General features: G+C 40.3%; 1 protein-coding gene and 1 long non-coding RNA gene across 2 annotated transcripts in view; one reads left to right on the top strand and one right to left on the bottom strand.

Annotated features, from left to right (window-relative positions):
• Nucleotides 1-13028, bottom strand: part of C8a (complement C8 alpha chain) — a 60218-nt gene extending 47190 nt beyond the window's left edge. Inside the window, exon 1 of the mRNA XM_015484938.2 lies at nucleotides 12823-13028. Coding sequence (XP_015340424.1) covers nucleotides 12823-12899 — 77 coding nt within the window. The 5' untranslated portion in view covers nucleotides 12900-13028. The remainder of the gene's footprint in view (nucleotides 1-12822) is intronic.
• On the top strand, nucleotides 5182-20900 carry LOC125620368. The gene is made up of 4 exons (XR_007351981.1): nucleotides 5182-5469; nucleotides 11440-11442; nucleotides 18159-18169; nucleotides 20890-20900. It is a non-coding gene; the product is annotated as an uncharacterized LOC125620368 (long non-coding RNA).
• Nucleotides 20901-22646: the final 1746 nt, after the last annotated feature.

The raw sequence follows: 22646 nt of genomic DNA on the forward strand, positions 1-22646 counted from the left end.
AACAAAATTGCTTTTCTTCAAACAATCCTCATACGTCACTGCATTATTTGTGCATTCTTCCCATTTTTCCCATGGAATATTAGATAACATTTCTCAAGGACTGAGGAGTCATAAAATGAACAATTCTTACTCCTTCAAAGAGGACTTTCTTAAGTAAAATTTAATTTTTCCCCCAATGGATATGGTGCCACTGCCTTGTGTTTTTTTTTTGTTTGTTTGTTTGTTTGTTTGTTTTTTTACCAAAGCTAGAGTGGTTTTATCCACCATTGCTTTTGCATCATCAATGCTGATACAAACACAGTGAAAAGGGCAAATAATGTCCCACCATTATTATGAAAATTGTTTTGAACCTACCTGGGTCTGTGAATCAAAACTCTTAATAATACTGAGACATTCTTTGCACTTTTCATCATGTTTATATTTGCACTGGACTCTGCAAAACAGGCTCAGAGAAACTCTAATCCATCAAATGATGTTAGAATGTAACATCAGCCTATCATCCCTTCAAAAGAACTTCAGAAACTTCACAAACTTCCTCTCCACCTGGATTCCTGTCATCTCTTGACTCCATCCCTTTAACGAGCACTCTACCCTCTTGGTGCCTCCTTTTCCTTATTGCTTATGATCTTCTCTGCACTCTAGAACCTTCCATCATCATATTCTGGACCTCCTCTTCTCTGAAACAGCTTCTCCTCCAAATCACTAATTTGTGAATCACCTGTGAATAGTTACTTGGGCCTCCACTGCTGTTCCTCCTCCTTTTTTTAATCTACTCAAGGTCTCTCTCTGCACTTTCCTGGGACCTCACTGGGCCTCCATTAACTTGACACCCATGCTTTCTGTCACTAAGACACTTTATATCTTTATTTTTCTTTTGGTTTCATTTTGGATTCCACGGTTTGTCACTTTAAAATATTAACTAGGTGTGTTTCCTCCATTACACCTACCTGTACAGCCCAATCCTGAGTGAATTCAACTATCTATTTCTTCACCTGATTAACTCCTAAGTATCTTTCAGACTCATCAAAAATTTCAATTCCTTAGGGAAACATTTCCCAATACCCAGACTATTAGCTACCTCCCTTCATATGATTTGGTCAATTTCTGCATGTCTTTTCAAAAATTAATTATCACACTCGCAATTTAGGTGTAATTCCTGTCTCTTCTACCAATTCTAAGATGTATGGATGCAGGTACCACCTGTATTTTCTACTGAAGTCCTACCATCCATCATCGGCAGGTACATAGAAGGTGCTCAGTAAATATTTTGGAAAGTGGGGAAAAAAGAAACAAAGAAGAAGAGAAGGAGAGGAAGAAAAAACTACAACCAGTTCCTGGGAAATAAGCAGTGACAGAGTTGAGAGATTTATTTGAATCTGACTCCTGGTTAGAATCTAATTAAATAATCTAGAAATTCAAATAGCTCAAGGTTTGGTTTACCCAAACCTTGGTCTATCATTTTTATAATAGGTTGCCCTGGTAATGAAAGAATGAATTGCAGAAACATGGAGAGAGAGAAAAAAATTCTGAGAAGTTATAGGGTGAAGATTTGGGAACAGAAAAGGACTCCAGCATTATTCTGCATCTCACTACAGAATTGTCAAGATAATGTCATCGTAAGCCCATGGAAACTGCATTATGATATCAACATGGGAGAAAACAGTATTAATGGTTGAAAGCAAAAGCCTGGACAGAGCAGAGAGCTGGGCTGCTGTTGGTTTAAAAGCTTTGTGACATGATGTCTAGACTGAGGCACACACAGTAATACTATCACTGAATGCCAGAGCACAGAAGGTGCACCAGGACCACTCATTAAATCACTACAGGGTTCTAACTTTCAGCCTTATCATTCCAATGAGTCCCTCTTGTCATTCCAATTCGTTTTTTAATATATATATTTTTGGTGATTATGACATGAATGCATTTACAATAAGAAAAACAACAATGATTGTAAAAGAAAAAAATTACTTCAAATCCTACCACCATTAACATGTTGTTGTATTTTCTCCCACTCTTTATTTTTATAATACAGTTGAGGCATATTGAGTGCCTTTTATATTCTGATTTTTCCACTTAATCGTAGAGCAATGGCTCTACATTGTTCCAATTCCCAAAGGTTCAACAATTAGATTTTTAAGCCCCCCATTTTATTTGATTCTAAATTATTTACTGAAGATAAATCCTGGAGGTTGAGATGTCAGATTTTTAAAGCTATGACACATTGCCAAATGGCTTTCCAAAGGAATTGTATCACTTTTCATTACTTCGTGCAATGGCTTGGTGCAGTTCATGAGTCAGAGGCTTGGTCTCCAATGAGGTGGTTTTGAGGTGGTGGAATCTTCAAGAGGTAGGGCCTGTGGAAAGTAATTACATATGGAGACACCACCTTCATGAAGAGATTAAAGCAAGTCTCTGAGAGTGGTTGAGCTTGTAGAAGTGAGTTTATTCCTCCAAGAATGGGTTGCTATAGAAAGAGTGAGCCTAGCTACTCTGCAGCCTGAGGCTTCCTGTCTCACCACATGTTCTCTTTCCCACATGCTCCCACCATGATACCATCTGCCATACTATAGTATACCCAGGTGACCCTCACCAGAGCCTAGTAAATGCCAGAACCATGTTTTTGAACCTCCAGAATTATGAGTCAAACAAACATCTCTACTTTATAAAGTATCCAGCCCCAGGTATTTTTTGTTATAGCAACATAAAATGGACTAATACCCTTAAGGAGCCATTAATAATTCTGTGGCCTAGTAAATTGGCAAATATTTTTAAAGCATCTCCCAGCTAGCAAGAATCTACTCAATTAGTGAGACATTTAACGTGGAGCAGTAGGATTTGGAAGCATTTGCTATTAACCTTTAATTTTTTTCCAATTTGCTATGCTACATAAACAAGTTACTTTAACATTCTGACTTAGTTTTTTCATCTGTAGATAGAGCACAAGTCAATACAGTGCTATCGCAAAACTTCTCAATGTGTATTCTGTGGAGAACTAGTTCTTGAAATATGCACACAGGTAGAGGAGGAAGTGAAGAAAAGTTCCATGGTCAAATTCATTTGGATAAGCTGCCCACAACACCCTATTCCTGGAAATTTAAAATACCTAACACTGTATTAAAGGACCTGAGAAGTTCTTCATTTTACTTTGCTTAACCTAGAATTTCCCAAATTTTTTGAACACAGGTTATTTCTTTTCTCATGCAACATCGGGTAAGGCCACATAACGCAGTAGAAGAAACACGGATGTAACAGAAAGAGGTTTATAGTCTATCAAATATGCACTCAAATCCACTTTCTGCCACTCACTGAGCTTCAATTTTCTAATAGTTAAGAAACAGAGCTAATAACTTGGGAGACTTTGGGATATGGAATGAGATCATAAAGCCTTAGCAGAGGCCTAGCATATATTAGTTCTTGTCTATTCTTCTCAAATACATAAATGCTTATAGAACCTCTCCATCTTTATCAATAATGTGCCCTGGGGTCTAGTGAGACACTTCTCCTCTAAGTTGTCATATTAGGGAAAAGGACTAAATCATGCAACCTGCAAGTCAAATGCTTGACCCCCATAATGTGGCCACCTCAGCAATTCAGAAAACAAAATATTAATTAGCTACCACTCCCAAGCTGGAAGGTCAGAAAGCCTCCTGATCATTGCCAGGGGGTCTTCCTAATAAAGTGGTTGTGCATATATTCAAAGGCCATTGTCACTAATTAGTAACCTTGAGCCAAGTCCATTCACTGACATGGGAATTGCATTGTGAAATGGAGGTATTCTAAATTTGACCTTGATAATGCTCAGTCTTCGGCATCCTCCATGTTGCTAAACCCAGTAGAGAGTTTTCCAGCTTCATCTAATCTGCCCTTTGTTAGCTACTATTTTCTTCATGGAAACTTCCCTTTCTTGGACCTCTTCAGCACCAATCTCCCTTGCTCTCTTTCTGCCTCGGGACCATTTCTTTTTGATTTCCCTAAAAACTAGAATTCCCTAGGGCATTGTCTTTCTTGCCTTTCTTCTCTCTTTTCTCACCTGGAAGGAGATAAGATCCACTCCTTTGTTTCCTACACCATCTGTGTTAATGCCTTCTCAAAGTAGGTCTTCATCCATTTTACATCTCTACCGGTTGCCTCTCCAGCATGAAAAACTTAAAAGTCTCCAGGTCTCAACTCTTCATTTTCTCCTTCAACCAACTCCTCTCTCAGTTTCACCAACATCATTAGTAGAACCACCATGAAGTATCTGTGTTCAGGCCAGATACTTAACAGTGGTCTTTAATTTTAATGTCTTCCTTTCGCTTCCTCTCATCCCTTTCTTTGGAAATTTCTGTCAATTTTGCTATCAAGGTGTGTCTCAAATTCCAGAAGCCTGTCTCCACTGCCAGCAAGCTCTATTAAGGCACCATTAGCTCTTACCCAGATCATTCTGTGGCTTTCTGTGGGTCAAGACCTTCCATTTCATTTTAACCCATTCTTTGCACAGCAACCAGGATATGACCTGGTTATTTTAAATGAGAAATCAGGTGATATTCCTCCATGATCAGCCCCTCCAGAGATTTTTTTTTTGGTGATTTACTTTTTACTACACACAAACTAAAGTTCAGACTCCCCCTGGTGAGGCCCAAGGCACTCTGGGGTCCACCCACTGCCCACCTTCTTGTGGCATGATTCTTTGTGTTCATGCCGTCTCTTCCTTCAGCTCGTGTGCACCACGGACACTTCCCACCACAGGGACAGAGCACATGCTGATCTCTCCCTCTCCCCCCTGCCACACGGCTCAGCTTCTCTCTGCCTTCCTTACATCTCAGTGTAAATGCCCCTTCCACAAGAGGATACCCCCTAACCAGCCTCTTTACTCTATTTTCTCTATCAAAGGGTGCATTGGATTCCTTCATGGTATTTTTCACCATCTTAAATTATTTTTTTTTATTTGTTTACATGTTTACTGACTGTATCACTATGCTAAATTCCATGAGTGTAGGGATATTACCTATTTAGTTCACTACGTCGCACACCTAGAATATTTATGATTAAATGAACATTTTCATTGAGTGAAGACAAAAAGTATCTTCTGTGAGCCAGAGACATATAAATTCTATTGAAGGACCTCAAGACCCCAGGCCCAACATTAGGTGACCTAACCCCTAAGCCTCAAAGCTGCAAGATGTTCCCTCACCCAACCCCTCCAGCAGCACATAGCACCTCAGGTATTGCACAATGTTACCACAAGATGTTCCATGTAGATAACCCTAACGGGCCCCCTACCACAAGATGTTCCTTTTAGACAGCCCTACCGGTTAAACTTGAGAACTAGGTTTCAAAACAGGAACTGAAAGGACAGAATGCAATGTTATGGTTTTTCCAAGAACAAAAAGTTGAAAAACAAGCTTACCCCCTAGGTGACTCAACTGCTGGGTTCAGAGGGACCAATAGAAAGGCTGTTGCTGTGCTAAGCTAAGAACTAACCCACCTGTTCCCTACAAAAGATCTGTACCCCAAAGCCCGGTGTGCCAGTTCACCGAAGCTCCGGCTGAGGTTTCGCTGAGCACCCGCAGGCGCCTATGTGAGAATAAACTCCTCCTGCTTTTGCAGCCAGTGTCTCTCTCGCGTGGTCCTTTCCGGGTTTGGGATCTGTGGATCTTTCACTATATAGACTTTTAGTTCCAGGCAATGGCAGGCTCTCCTGCAGTATTTTGCACAAGGATGTTTTCTACACAGGCCACTCTAATTGTACCTCATTTATCTTGCCTGACCTTTCCTCCAGGTAACTTTCCTTGACCTGCCTACTAAGTGTCATGTACATAGAGCTTCACATACTTCATTCCTACCCATAGACTAATAGATCTGGAAGGCAGATATCATATCTATATTGCTCACCATTGTATCTAGTCCTGAACATAGCATCTGGTATGCAGTGGGAAATGAATAACCAAATTTTATCACTAATGTATTATCTCATTAAAATTCCATAATCACCCTGTGAAATAGCCATTATTATACCCATTCTGTAGATGAGTAAAAACAAATTCATAAGGAGATTAAATGTGTTGCTTAAATTTTATGGGTAGTAAGTGGCAAAGCCAGGATTCAAACAAGGCTGTTTGGCTCCAAAGTCTATCCATTTTTCTAGCATTCCAAAATGTACTGTGAAGAATTTCTGACAAATGGGAAATAGAATAACAAAAAAAAATTTCTGATGATGTACTCTGTAATAGGCTCTATACTAAGTACTCACATGCACTTTCCTAACTCCTGACAAGAACTCTATGAAATATGTTTTATCACTATTTATAACTAGAGAAGTTGAAGCTTGCAGAGTTTAAGTAACTTATCCAAGTTCTGTATCCACTAAGTGGTGATGTTAGAACTTAATCTCAGGTTGACCACACTCCACAGCCCACACCCAATGCCCCTTGCTGTATAGCTAAGGATTAGTCACCCTGAAGAGAAGTCTCCATATCTCCATCACTGATTTTTGACTGGGAGCCAGTACTCCAATTGTTTATGTTAATTAAAAATTCCTGCTGCCTAGATGCATGGTAATTTCCAGGCATATGGATAACTACTGAAAGCATCCACATGGCCCTGACCCAGGGCACTTTGGAAAACACATTCTGATGCCCATAAAAGCCTTAAAATAAAAAAGAGGAGCATAATTGAGACTTCTTTAGGGTCTACTGCCTATATGACCTATTTTTTAAAAAAAGCAAAAAACCTTTAGGTGATGCTTAGATTATTGTGATTTCTGTTTAGGGTTCTCATTCACATTTCTTCTAATCCCCTAAAGAATTCTGGTTTTCATCAGTGGAAATGTTGGGTAGAAAATGTTGTGAAAAAATCTTTGGGTATCTTAACTCCAAATTCAGTATGCATCTTTCTTATCAATACGAGTGATTATTTGTGAAGCATTGAATTTTTTTTTATTGGTTAGTTGGTGGGACTGTAGCCTTTCATGTAGGTAGATGCATGCCTGACATATCAAATTGCTTTCTTCCTCTCTGACCTTCAGTTGGGAAAATAATAAGAACAACAATCTTAGAAGATATAATGATGATAAAGTTGGCCAGTATTCCTCAAGTGCTAGCCAAATAGTCATATTATTGAAATCTTTCCTTCTCCTTCCAAGGCTCAGTTTCTTTCTCTGTAACATGAGTGGATTGAGCTACATGCTAAGTCCTGCCTAATTGCAAAAAATCTGTGAAATACAAATAATGAATTCAGCAAACAAGAATTTTAAAAATGCTAAAAATCAAACCTAGATTACTTAAGGATAATTTTGAACATGATGAGGGAGAAAGTACAAGATTTGAAAAAGTACCTAGTGAAATGCTCGAAGCTAGAAATTTTAACATCAAAAATGAAAACTTGATAGGCTAAACAACAGATTAAACACTGCAGGAAAAAGATTAGTAATCTTGAAGACACAGTGATAGAAACTAAAATGAAACAAGGAGAGAAAAAAAGATTACCAACAACAACAAAGAAAAATAGAGTCTCTGTAACCTGTGGGACCATATCCATATCAAGCATCTCATCCCCACAACTGGACTGTCAGATGGAGACATGAGAAAAAATGGACCAGAAAACGTATTTGAATTAATAAGGCAAAAAAATTCCAAGTTTAATGCAAACTATGAACTCCCAGAACCATATCAAGTTACATTGTAAGGGAAACTGCTAAAAATTGATAAAGAAAAAAATCTTAAAAGAAAAAAGGAAGGAAAAACCACAGTTCACAAACAAGAACAAAGCAGAATTCTTCTGAAACTATGCAATACCGAAGATAATGAAATGACATCTTTAAAGTAATGTGGATATGGGAGGGAAACTATTCACTTAGACTTTTATACTAAGCAAGGATATCTTTCAAACTGCAGGCAAGATAAGGATTTTTTCAGAACAACAAAAGAATTTGTTGCCAAAAGATGTGCACTACAGTCAATGTCAAAAGAATTTTTTCAGGTAGAAAAAAAATACTAGAAGTAGTATAGTATTACTTGAATTTAGGCTGTGATCAGTTAAAGATGTAAGTTATAAATCTCAGAGTAAAAACAAAAGTAGAATAAAAATTAAAGTAGAATGATTAATGGTTAACCATTAATTAACTAAGCCATTTAGAAATTAGAAAAAATATTAAGTCTATAAGTTGACCCAAAAAGAGAAAGTAGAATCAGAAAAGAGATGGACAAATAGAAAACAAATAGTAAGATAGTAGCCTCAAACTCAAGCTTGTCAATAATTATATGTAATGTAAATGGTCAAATTTCTGTCAATTGAAAAAGCAGAGATTATTAGACTAGATTAAGCAAGTCTCATTTCTGTATGTCTATATAAAATGTTAGAGTCTGTAAACAAGTCAAAATAACACCTGGCATTTTGCCAGGGGAATGTTAGAGTTGTAAACAAGTCTGGATGGTGCCTGGCAAAATGCCAGAGGGAGTGGTTTGAGAAGTAACAAAAGCGAGCCATTAAGTGTGGAGATTCCTTATTGGTTGACTGATGTATCTAGTTTATGCTAATTAGATAAGCTCTGTGGAATGTATAAATACTGCTCCTGTCTTGCAATAAACGGCTCCCACTCCTGCTGTATCAATCTACACAAGTTGTTCGTCACCCCCCGGTTATTTTGCTGCAGCCGGACTGCGGCAATAAAACATACTTTAAATATGGTCATATAAGTGAAAACAAAATATTAGACAAAGATTTGCCATGAAAACACAATTGATAAGAAAATAAACTGAAGAACCAGGGCAATTTCCAGAGATAATGACAACCAATCATAATGATAAAGGGGCAAGTCATCACAAAGACATAACAACCTAAATGTGTGTGTTGTTTAGAAGTTTTTTAAACTTGCAAATTCTTTTAATTTATCAAGATGTAGGTTTCAATATATGAGGCAAAAACTAATACAACTAAAATAAATAAATAAATCCACAAGTATAATTCCATATTGCAACCTCCCTCCCTCCCTCAGAAAGTGATAGAAGAAGAAAACTTGAGAAACATTAATTACCAATTTGACTTAATTTATTTAGAACCACATACACTGAATAACCAGAGAACACATTTTTAATGCATATGGTATAATCACTAAGACCACATTCTTAGTCCCAAAACACATTTCAATAAATTAAAAGAATTGCACAATAGTAACAAAAACAGCATGGTATTGGCACCAAAATACACTTATAAACCAGTGGTACAGAATAGAGAACACGGAGACAAACCCACATAAGTACAGTTATCTCATACTAGACAAAGGTGCCAAAAACATACAATGGAGAAAAGATACCCTCTTCAACAAATGGTGCTGGGAAAACTGAAATCCATATGCAACAAAATGAAATTAAACCTCTATCTCTCACCATGCACAAAATTCAACTCAAAGTGGATCAAGGACCTAGGAATTAAAACAGAGACACCGCACCTATTAGAAGAAAAAGTAGGCCCAAATCTCCATCATATTGGATTAGGTCCCAACTTCCTTAATAAGGCTCTTATAGTGCAAGAATTAAAATCAAGAATCAATAATTTGGGTGGATTCAAATCAAAAAGCTGCTTCTCAGCAAAAGAAACAATCAGTGAGGTGAATAGAGAGCCTACGTTTTGGGAGCAAATTTTTACCACAGGCACATCAGATAGAGCACTAATCTCTAGGATATATTAATAACTTAAAAATCTTAACACAAAAAACCAAATAACCCAATCAATAAATGGGCCAAGGAACTAAACAAACACTTCTCAGAAGATGATATACAATCAACCAACAAATATATGAAAAAATGTTCAACATCTCTAGCAATTAGACAAATGCAAATCAAAACTACTGTAAGATTTCACCTCACTGCAGTCAGAATGACAGCTATTAAGTATACAAACAACAATAAATGTTGGAGAGGTTGTGAGGGAAAAGGCACACTCATATATTGCTGGTGGTATTGCAAATTGGTGCAGCCAATGTGGAAAACATTATGGAGATTCTTTGGAAAACTGGGAATGGAACTAACCTTTTGACCCAGCTACCCCACTCCTCGGTCTATACCCAAAGGACTTAAAAACAGTATACTATAGGGACACAGCCACATCAATGTTTATAGCAGCACAATTTACAATAGCTAAACTGTGGAACCAATCTGAATGCCCTTCAGTTGATGAATGGATAAAGAAAATGTGGTGTATATATACACAATGGAATACTATTCAGCATTAAAAGAAAATAAAATCATGGCATTTGTAGGTAAATGGGTGGAGTTGGAAAATATAATGCTAAGTGAAGTTAGCCAATCCCAAAAAAACAAATACTGAATGTTTTCTCTGATATAAGTATGCTTATCATAATTGGGTTGGTTGGGGAGCATGGAAGGATTAGATGAACTCTAGACAGAGCAAAGGGGAGGAAGGGGAAGGGATGGGGCAGGGGAATAGGAAAGACAGTGGAATGAGATGGACATCATTACCCTAAGTACATATATGAAGACATGAATGGTGTGACTCTACTTTGTGTACAACCAGAGATGAAAAATTGTGCTCTATATGTATAATATGAGTTGTAATTCAATATGCTGTCATATGTAACGAATTAGAATAAAAAATAATTTTAAAATTTTCAAACTTTAAAAATTTTGAAGCAACACCCTACCAAAAGGTATTATTCACATAAAAACATAGTAGACATCTATTGATTTTGCAGCTAAGGATTACAAATTCCTTTCATCACCATTGCTTTCAAAATTTTTTTTTCTCACCATATGTAGTAGCACATGTATGTAATCACAGTTACTCATAAGACTGAGGCAGGAGGATTACAAGGCCTGGATTGAATGAGGCCAGCCTGGGCAATTTAGTGCGCTAAATAAAATAAAAAGGTCTGGAGATGTAGTTCAATGATAGAATGTTTGCCTAGCATGTGTGAGGCCTTGAATTTATTTTTATTCAAAAAATTATTGTTCTCAAAACTATATTTCTATTTAAACATTATAGTAAGCAAACGCTAAGCCTGAGCTTATTAAAATGTGCACCATTAAAAATATAAATATCTTTGCCCTCTTTTCAATGTTAGGATTCATGTGAGATTTTATTCGGTGGGGGAAGAGCACTATTGCTAAAAATAATCAATAATAGATAGATTTGAAATCCCTAACTTATCTGGAACATCCATGCCAATTGGCACATTATAAATTTCTTCTGTCTGATTATTGTCAGCCAGCCAAGAGAATAGAAATACCAACAAATAACAATCACAATCACACAGCACCACTGGCAAGAACTTTCTAAACAGCTTCCTAAAGAGGAGGCATTGTTCTAAGTACTTCTCATGCTTTTAATTCTTGCTCTTACTTTCGTCCCATTTTACAATTGAGGAAATTGAGAAGTTTCAATACTTGCTGAGATGACACGTTCCCCAGTGCCCAAGTCAGAGCCTAGTAAAGCTATAACCAGGAAGTTTTCCATTTTCAAAACCAATGTCAGACACACTGGCATTAGACACAAAAACTGCATGATTTCCTCCTTCAGCACTTTGTGAAGTGTTTAATTGGTTCTCTTTTGCCTTGACTTAAAATTTGCCTCTTCACTGGTCTGTCTTGTTTGATAAGTTCATCAAACATCAAGACTCTTTGCTCATTTACAAAAAGGATTACAATGATAAGCTTTTATAATTAAGAGTATTTCAGCAGAGATTTCCTTTTCCACAGTTCTCTTGCCTTTATCTTCTAATTATTAGAGATGAATTTTCTGATTTTTTTTTCAAAATTATATTTGCTTTAAATACAAGTTACAAATTAACTGCTTATAAAAAAGCTTTCCCCCTTTCTGAACTGTTACTTAAAGGAAATCCCTCTTGTTCTCACATTTAAAAGCAGTAATGATTCAAAATTGAATTATTTAATAAGAATTTGAATAAAAATAGCTCTATTTAATATCTTCAATGGTTAGGTGTCAGGGACTGCTTAAAAGCTATTCCAAAGAAGAAATAAAGGGCTGGTATACACTCTGCAAAGTATTTGATGTTAAGATATAAACAACACGAAGCCAGGTTGGAAATCTCCAAGAAATAGAACAGCTAATGTGCACATAGAAATATCACCTCTGCCGGTTACCCCCAGCAAAATGTAAACTCATTTTCAGAATGATACAACTGAGCAATCTACTGTCTCTTGACATTCCCCAAAATAATATTGAATACATTATCTAATTTTATCCTTCCCAACACTGAGGCAGGTGTTTTTATGCTTCTCTTATAGATAAAGAAGTTAACCATCTGACATTTCTTTCTTTTTTTAAAAGAGAGAGAGAAAGAGAGAGAGAGAATTTTTTAATATTTATCTTTGGGTTTTTGGTGGACCCAACATCTTTATTTTATTTTTATGTGGTCCTGAGGATCGAACCCAGCGCCCCGCGCATGCCAGGTGAGCACGTTGAGCCACATCCCCAGCCCACCATCTGACATTTCTTAAGAGAACTACCATTAATCAGGTGCCTACTATACTGAGTACATTTTAAATGCAGGGATTTATTTCACTGCTTTAACACAAGTAGAAGAGCCATTATTATTCTCATTTTACAGATAGGGAGACTGAGGATCACAGAGATTAAGTGGCTTGCTCTAGATTACCCAGCTCCTGAGGATGAGAGCTATGACTCAGGCACCGGCTGATTTGACTTACAGTGCAGGGCCTTTGCCCTGCCCCATCCTTCTGCACTGGATTAGTCATAACAGGAAAAAAGATTACATTCCAGCCTAACACAGCCTGCTGCAAACTCCAAAGTGTCTTGTTCCCCAGCCGGTGACCCCTATTTCGCAGAGACATCAGGCCCACTTACTGGTTCACCTTCTCCTGTGTCGTTACCCCCAGCTGCCAAGTCACCAAATACAAGAGGAGGAAAGCAATAGCAAACATCTCATCCAGAAGCCACCAGCTTACATTAACTCTAAGGAATAAAACTGTTCAGGAAGGTGGAGTCAAAGATGTCTACAGGCTAGGACCTGTGACATCTATCCAATGTGGAAAACTAACAGAACTCCCTCAATTCCCACTCAAATGGGATTAACCAATAACCAGGCTATTGATTAGCCAAACACTTTAAAAGTGGCCCAGACTCTAAAGGCCACTGCCCTTTAAACCTTTTGAAAAACAATATCCACATGGTTAAGGAAAGCTGATATTTAACCAATATCAGATTAGCAAAGAGATTTTATTTTCAGATAGAAGCAGAAAAAAACCCAAGCTGGAGTTGCAGAAATCCTGGCCTTTCTGAAGGTTTCTTGGAACTTCTGATGTCAGATCAATCTGTTTTGCAAGAATGAAAGAAGACTGGTATATTAGTTCAGACATAAGCAACCAGAAAAAAAATGTAGGAAATACTCATAGTTACACTGAGGTTCTCCTATATATTGCTAAACATCTGGAGCCTGAGAAATATGTGTAATTCAGTGGACTTGCCACTTTTTGTATGCAAATAATTAAGATCTACCTTTCTGAAACAGATATCTCCAGGAGACCCCTCTAGAATTATAATGTCAATAATAGCCACACATCTTCACTGATGATGCGATACCTGCATCTGATCTCTTATTTTTCCAAACATAAATTAAACTAAATTAATAGAGATGGACAGATGGAGAGACAGCAATCAAACATCTACTATGTGGTAGGCATTTCATTTATTTAATCCTCACAACAAGTCTATGGCATGAAAATCATAAACTCCAGTTTGCAGTTGAAGAAATGGAGGCCCAGAGAAGTTAATTAACTTGCCCAAGGATGTACAGCTGTCTCAACATCCCTGGGGAGATCTAGATTCTCTCATTAGCAGGATGAGCCTGTTGCATAATTGTTAAAGATGGGGGAATGTGATGCCTAACTTGTAAGCCTAAGAAATGTGTGCCTGGTTTACATGTGAAGATTTTAGAAAGGCAACAAAGGGTCACTGCTTCCCTTTCCTCAGAAGTCTAGGTAATGCTTGGTAGAAGCCAATATTGACCCTGAGCCCCTGCCCTGTGTGTCTCCTCCTCTCACCTCTCTGACTCATGGGTCCTCTTGGCCTCATTTCTTCCCTATTCAAAACCATTTGGAAAACTGCTTTGTCCCTTTTCCACATGTCAGTCACAACTGGTGTTCTGTATGCTTTCAAGATCGATATCACACTTGGACACCCTTGGACCAGCATGGGATGGTACATCTGGACTCCAACTCTTTCCACCACTGTCCCACATCCCTGTCCCATTCAAGGTCCAAATTCCTGACACAGGACCCAAGAGCCCCCAGGGAGTGGGACTCAGTTCCCTTCCTTAGCTGTCATTCTGGGGCATAGACCTCCTCTACCACAGTGTTCTCAACTGGGGGTGAAATTGCCCCTCTGGGGGAGATTTAGAAATGTCTAGTGATGCTTATGATTGTCACAACTTGGGGCTGTTCTACTGGCATCTGGTTGGTAAAGGCCAGGGGTACTGCTAAACATCCAGAGCGCCCAGGACAGTCCCCACCACAAGGAGCTCTCCTACCCTAGGCTGGGAAAGCTGCCCACCCAAGGCTGGTCTGCCTCCCCCGCCCCTGGCATCCTGGTGGACTGACCATTTTACATATAGGCAACTGGTATCTTCTTTCTCAAGCAGATCCTTCTTGAAATTTCTCTGGTGACTTTGCTCCTGACCCAGGATCTTGGTGGCATTCAGGGATCCTACTTAACCTTCAGTTACATCTACTCTCCCCCAACATGGTCACTGAAATCCTCTCCTATTCCCCTGTGATGTTTCCCCGTCCTACCTTCATCTGAAACTCTTCTAACTGACTCCTCATGGGCCTCTGTTTCTCCTCCAAACCTCCCCCCTCCTCTGCTGGATTCATCTTCAAGAAAGCTGGCTCTGACTGCACTCCCCTGCTTCCCACTGTCTATAAAAGTGCAAGTCCAAATTCTTCCACAAATGTGTCCCCAGCCAACTTTGCATCCTACAACTCTCTAATTGTCCCAACAATATGGTTGAGGTGTCTCTTACTTTCCTGGTACTTTGTCACTGTGGTCACGTTACTCACACTGGACCTTCTACCCACATGGTCCTTGTCCATCACCTCTTACCTTTCTGCCAAATAGCTTCTCCAAATCAGTTCCATCACAGATTCCTGGCAGATGGGTCTAGTGGCAAGGCATCTTCTTGTTATTTAAATCTCATAAACATACCACCAGCACTTTTAATTTTTGCTTCAGGGTTATGTTTTTCTAGGGGAGTCGGGGGTATTCAGAGAATGAGCCTTTCTTTGGGTGAATTCTGTGTTTAATTCTTCTTTATGATCACGCAGGTCATTTAAGAAATATTGGTTGATTGAGTAAATAAGCAAATGAGACAATTAAAAATAGATTACTCTTCCCTAAGAATTTCAGGTGTACTCTGTCATTTAATCCCTTCAATCAGCTGTGAGATAGGCATCATTGTCCTGAAGGGAATCCTAAGAGTCAGACACACAGTGACTGGAGAAGAAAAGGGAACGGGATGTATAGAGCAGCAGGTCCTGTGCCTGCCACTTTATAGGTCTGTCGGATCCTCACAGAAATCTTGCAACAATAATACTAATGTAGTTTTGAAGATAAGGATATTAAGATTCAGAATAGTTAAGCAGTTTGCCTACAATCACATAGCTGGTGAGTCTCAGAGACATGGATTTATAATCTTTCCCACTGCAAAACTTAAGATCTTTTTTGGTCTACTAAGTAAACACTATATCAGGACAAAGCATGGGTCTCCTAGTACCATGTCTTCTTCTCTATTATGTCTTAGTGAAAATAATTTCCAAGGAACAAAGAAAGCAAAATAAAGTAGAAAGATAATTATAGAATTAAATATAAAAAAAAAGAAGTTAAGTCAAATGGGATTGTTTCATACCTTCATGAGTGTGTGTGTGTGTGTGTGTGTGTGTGTGTGTATGCATGCATGCACGCACGCACATGGGGTGAAGATGGGGCACCCATTGGCTTTCAGCCAAAATGTTCTAAGATGAATAGGAGATGACAAAAAATTGTTAGGTTTGCATATGTGGATTTCACCTTAATTGTAGCATTCTGCTATCAAAGACAGATAGTTATGAAATACCATGCCGAGGAGACAGCAAAATGGCAATTCATTTTGAAAATTCATTGCCTGTCTCAAGGAAGCACTTTTCACTATCTAAATCAGCCTGTGAGTTATGGTCTCAGAATAGAACATGTCCTGGGTTGATCCAGACTGCCACCGCAGGGCAACATCCAGGTCTGTGCTCTCTGAAGAGCTGGTAGAAGCTCCACGCTGCATTCCCTGTGCTGGGCCTGTGGTTTGCACAGTCGACATGAAGATCTAAATTCTGCAAATCTAATGCAAAAGGAGGCAATTTGCTGGGTGCTGTGGCAAAAAAAAAAGCCTGTAATCCCAGTGACTTGGGAGGCTCAGGAAGGAGGATTGCAACTTCTAGGCCAGCCTTAGAGACTTAGCAAGATCCTGCCTCAAAATAAAAATTAAAAAAAAAAAAAAGGCAGAGTGAAAAGAACACAATTTTAAGTCAGAAAATACCACTAACCAGTCTCCTCACCTTAGCTTCTTCATCTGTAAAATGGATAAAATAACACAATACCAAACAGGATAAGATTACACACTAAAGGGGGAAATCTATTCACAGCCGGGCACAGCTACATCTGTTTTATTGAAACAGTTCTCTCTCTTTTCTGTTTCTACACTTCTTCATTTACATGCCTAGGAGCCTTCATTTAAGTACTGAGAAAGAGAAGTGGTAGGAAGGACCAAGAGTCAACTGGAGGAAAATGGAATGGGACGTCCACACCCAAACACCTTCAACTGACTCCAGTCTCCTGGAGGATGCATGCTATCAGCAGAAGCTGACAGAACGATTGCAGCTTTGTGTTGGGAACAAAGTGGTAGAAGGCCCCCTTTCCCATCTCTGCCAGATTCCAGTTATCATTACGGCATCTCAAAGTTTTAAAACTTTGGGAGCAACTCAAAGGAGTAATTTGAACTTGGACATGGAATCTCATAATGGCCATAGCAGACATAATGTTCCTCCCAGCAGCTTACAGTTGACATTGGCACAGTGGCTGAGCATATCGTTTTGTGGGTTGGTTGGAGGGGTGTGTGTGCTGGCTGGGCAAAGACATTCTGCTCCCTTACTGAAGAGGCCTGCAAGACATCCAGCACAGTACCCCGCAAGGCTGCACACACTAGTAGGTATCTCTTGCCCAATGCCTTCCCCACCCTCCTCTCTCAACCTTTGTAAGATTACCTGGCTATTATGTCTGTTTTCCTCCTGATTGCCTCATCAGTCCCTGGCTGCAGCCAGCAGACATTAGTGGTGGGTTTTCCACTGGAAATGAAGTGGGGCTGGGTTAAGTAATTGGTCTCAATCAGAGGCTTTACACCGGATGGGCTAATGCGTGCCTACCGCTCCCCACTTCACATGGAGATTTTGATTTGCATGTGAGGGGGTGGGATGAGAGGGATGCAGTGTCTGGCTCATTAGAGTAGAAATTAAAGACCTATTCTCAAAGAAGGCATTCTGCATTTTAAGCAGCTCTCGCCAAATCTGGGTGGTCCTTTGGGAAATCCATCCTGGAATTGGGCTGCAATATAAGCAGAGGTGGTCCGGGCATGGTGGCCCATGCCTATAATCCCAGTGGCTCGGGAGGCTGAGGCAGGAGGATCATGAGTTCAAAGCCAGCCTCAGCAACAATGAGGTGCTAAGCAATTCAGTGAGACCTTGTCTCTAAATAAAATACAAAATAGGGCTAGGGATGTGGCTCAGTGGTTGAGTGCCCCTAGGTTCAATCCCCAGTACCAAAAAGACAATAACCAACCAAACAGCAACAACAAAAAAGGCAGAGTTGTTTTTGAACCAGAGAAAATTCTCCAGGCTTCCTCCTATGGTCACTTGTCTCTTCTCCGATGCCTTCACTCACAGCCTGGTGCAGGATAGGCCCCTCCTCTGTTGCAATAGAGTCTGACCACACCTCCTTCTCTAAAGGACCACTGAGTGGTGATTTGTACTTATCCCACTTGTGATTTCTGTTACCTCTCAGAAGGCAGGACTACATCTGGCCCAGAGTCTCTGTCTGTGAAACCAGCAAATAAATTCACCCTCCATAGCAGGCCAGCTTCATCTGTTCCTCAAGCGGGCAGTAAGGAGCATGGTGTGTAGGAAGTTCTAAAAGACACACTAAAACCAACTGGAAGTGGGTTTGCTTTGTGTGATTACTGTGAGCCAGCAATTCTAAACAGGGTCCCCAGGAACATCAGCTTCTCCCTCTATTCCTCCCAGCACTGAGTTATTGTTTACCACTTTCCCCATATGCTGTGAGTTTATTGAAGGCAGGACTGTGATTCAAATCATCTTTATATTTCCAGTGCTGGTACATAATAGGTGCACATGTTTATAGGGAGATTTGAGCTTTTAAGTCTGACATAGCTAGATTGCAATCCCAATACCACCATTATCCAGCTGTGCAACCCTGGGCAAGTTATTTCATGGATATTCCTTAATCACCACTCCTGGATAACAGTTTTGATGGCCATACGTTTTAAAGTATATGAGACACATACAATATACATTTACATAATCAGTGTTTGTTGAATTGACCTGAATGAACATATGTTTCCAAGCAAAATCATGGTGGATGCTCTTTCTCTTTGTAATCTTCTCACTTTCTGCCCTTTCTGTGATGGCCCTTTCTTCAGAAACACCTCTCTGAGGCCATTCAGGTCCGGCATGATCTCAGCCAGTGCTCAGGACGCCATCTGGGGAGTCAATAATGGTGTGAGTTACTGAGAGACTAGACCACTGTGTGTCTGCCACTTTTACATGTGTTTTAGGCAATTCTATGTTTTCATGGATAGTTCCAGTTTCAATAAAGCCCCTTAAAGGTATGGTAGGCTTTAGGCCTCAAACCACTACTCATCCAATATATTGGTAAGTTAGTGGACAAGCTGTGGGAGGGCTGACCGAGCCCAGTTAGTTCACCATTATATCACATTCCATGATGAAATTTACATGGCAATCAATCAGCTACTGCATTTATTTCACCAATGGCTGGAGTTATACACGGTGGTGGGCACCAAACATTCAGGGATAGGGAGAGCACAGTCCTGCCCATCCCAGAGCACCATGCCTGGGATCAAGTGTTCTGCAGAGGGTCAAGCTGGGAGCATCCATGAACCAATGCATACATGTGACTTGGACTTTGAGGAATCAGGGGGAGAGGAATGGGAGATTGGATGATGCAGATGTGTTTTTTTGTTTTTGTTTTTGTTTTTGTTTTTGTTTTGACAGAGGAAGAAAGAGCAAGCATTCTAGAGGAAACAACATGAGCAAAGCCACGGAGATACAAAGCAGCCAGGCCAGGGTGGGAATCGACCATCCACCTTGTGGGTAGAAACAGACCACACAACGAGGAAGCAGGGGCAGGAGGACTAGCAAAGGTCACCTCACAGGGCTTGGGACTTTGTGGGTTTGTTTTTTCGTTTTTTCTAAGACTAAGATGGACTGCATCCCTGAGGACACAGAGGTGCTACTAAATGAGCTGAAGTGCAGAGTCCCATGGTCAGGCTTGCTCTTTGCACTCCGGAGGCTGAGAGGAGGATGGACTAGGAGGGGCCAAGTCTGAAGGCAGAGAAACCAGCTTCGAGACTGGCTGCCAGGGACCCGAATGTCATGCATCTGCCACACCAAGAGAAATCCCCAGGGGCAACAGGGATTGAGGGAATTCAGATGCTCTGAAGTCAGGATTCTCCCATCAACCAGCTACAGAAGCACATGCTGTGACTGTGGGACAGTCACTTGACTTCTCTGGGCTTCTATGTCCATATTTCAGGCCTGGCTCATCTCTACCCTCTCCTCCAGTTTGAAGTCTTCTACATCTATAATCCTGATTTAGGAAATCCCTCTTCGAACTGCGAAACTGGGATGTACATAGTGCGCGCGTGCACATACACACACGCACACACACATGCACACACACACAATTTCCAAGCCATTCAAGTCTCTTTTGATACCTTTTTTTCAAGATTTGCCTTCCCATGAGACACTCCATGCTGTCAGTCTGTAATTAGACTTTCTCCCTGCTCAGAAAGCCAGACTGTGTGGTGCGAGAGACGGAGCCGGATTAGCCCACTGTAAACAAATTTGGTCAGTCCCCTTCTTGCCAGTCTTGGTTCCAGTTGAGTGGATTTCAGCAGCTCCTGGGTGAATGTTAATGCCTCCTACGTACACAGTTGCAAGACAAACAATAACCGTGCGTGTGTGCCTCCCTTTCTTGACAATGTCCTGGATTCTGTTTTTCCAGCATCTTTGTGATTCAGCGCAGGGGCACTGGGGGAAGGTGTTGCAGCCCTGGGAGACAGTGCATGGAGACTGGAAGGAGCTTAAGACAGCCGGTGGGGTGCCTGGGTTTCAAGGCAAACTCGGCCACTAATTTTCTTTATAATCTTGCAAAAGTCACTTCAGCTGTCTGAGCCTTGGGTATCTTGACTGTAAAATGAGACTAAGAATACTCGCCTCGCAGGCATGCTGCAGAGAGTAATTGAGGTAATGTACGTGAGAGCCTGCGGAAAGCCAGTGACTAAGGGCCCGCAACAGGGATCACAGGCTCAGCCCTCCATCCAAAGGACCAGGGAGACAGGGCAGCTTAAAAATTTTCGTCCACATCAGAGTCCTAGAAAACAGAAGCAGTACAGATGCCCATGAACTTCCCTCTGATGAAAATTGCCCTGAAATTAGATGCAGTTTATATGGGCGGGAAAAAAAAGTACTAACGTTATTGAACATAGGAGCTCCTCCTGCAGTCCTGTGGTAGCTTCAGATGGGAATTCTTATACTCAGCCCATCTATGAGGAAGCTGAGGCCCAAAGAAAGAAAGGAGAGGGAAAGGGGATTCCAGGCTAAGTTAGTCTGACTTCAAAATCTGCCAAAGGCCCCTGTCTTTGGATTATAGAAGATTAATATTTAAATTAGTATTAGATGGGGACAAATATGTAGTAGGTTATAAAGAAAACAAATAATACATTCAGGGGAGCACTACTAATCTTTTCAGGAAGGCATCAAGGAGATCAAAGCTCTATCGTAAACCAAAAAACATCACGTACTTCTCGCAATATCCCTGGCACCCGAAACACTGCCTGGGACAGAGCAGGCACTCAATAAATATGTGTCAAATGAATGAATTAAACTTACAAGGCTCATAATCAGCCCTGTTGCTTTGCTGGCTGATCACAAATAGTAAGAAAAAAGAAAACCCTTCACATCAATTGTCCAAGGAATTTGTACACATTTGTTGTAGGAATTATTTCCATCTCTTCTGCTGTGTAACACACCACGCCAAGCTTGGCGGCTGGGAACAACATTGATTTATTATTTCTCAAGATTCTGTGGAAGGTTGTTTATGGGGCTGCACTCAGCTGAGAGCTCATCTGGGGTGGAATGTGCAGCCGTGCCTCCCTCTTCCAGGGTGTCTCTCCCCATGGCCTCTTTTCGTCCAGACCTCTGGATTTGACTTCTCGTCAGCACAGCAGCTGATTCCCCAAAGGGCATTCTTCTGTTGACATCACACTTACTGAAACCCCAGCCAGTGGCCAAAGCCAGTTGCATGGCTCAGCCCAGGATCAATGTAGAAAGGGACCACAGAAGGGCATGAATATCAAAAAATACGGTTCATCAAGGCTAGTTGACCACATCAATCGTCATGAACAACAGGTAATAATGAATTAATTTATGCAAAGCACTTAGAAAGGTGCCCAGCACTTAGTTGGTACTACTTAAGTCCCAACTTAAGAACAAGTAATAGCTAATTATTGCTAATAGCTAATTATAGCATATTAGCATATGATTATCATAATTATTATTAAGTTCCTTGCTGCAACCGCTTTTATTATATTAACTATAAAATGAGAAGCTCAGTCTCGGGAAGTTCTATGCAGCCCTCAAGCCCTGAGCGCATTATCCCTCCATATCATCACTATACAATCACAATAGCATATGCCATTGTGTTTGAGTAGCTGATTTAGCAGCAAAATATGAAGGTGATTCCTTTTCTTCCTTGTTTTACTCAACTTCTGCATTGCTGTGACCAAAATACCTGACAAAGATAATGTAGAGAAGGAAAAGTTTATTTTGGCTCACGGTTTCAGAGGTCTCATTCCATAGGTGGCCGATTCCCAGCTCTAGGACCAAGGTGAGGGAGCACATCAGGGCAAAAGGGTGTGGCAGAGGAAATCGGCTGAGGACATGGCACCAGGAAACAGAGTTCCACTTACTAGTGATAAAATAATACTCCAAAGGCATGCGCCCAGAGACCTACCTCCTCCAACCATACCCTACCTGCCTGTGGTTACCACTGGGTTAGTCCATATCAGTGGATTAAGCCATTGGTTAGGTTATACCTCTCATAACTCAATCATTTCACCTCTGAACATTTCTGCATTGTCTCACACATGAGCTCTGGGGGGCCACCTCATATCTAAACCAAAATACACCTCTTCCTCTACTCATTTCTTTTTACTGTTACCATGAACTTGGATATGTATACTTTTGGCTCATTTCTGGAAGTGACACTGGAACCTAAAGGAGGTTTTCCTTATTCCTGAAGAAACTGTGTGCTCCACAAGCATTTTTCTATGCCCC

This window comes from Marmota marmota, unplaced genomic scaffold (genome assembly GCF_001458135.2).
Source record: "Marmota marmota marmota unplaced genomic scaffold, marMar, whole genome shotgun sequence".
NCBI classification, from domain to species: domain Eukaryota; kingdom Metazoa; phylum Chordata; class Mammalia; order Rodentia; family Sciuridae; genus Marmota; species Marmota marmota.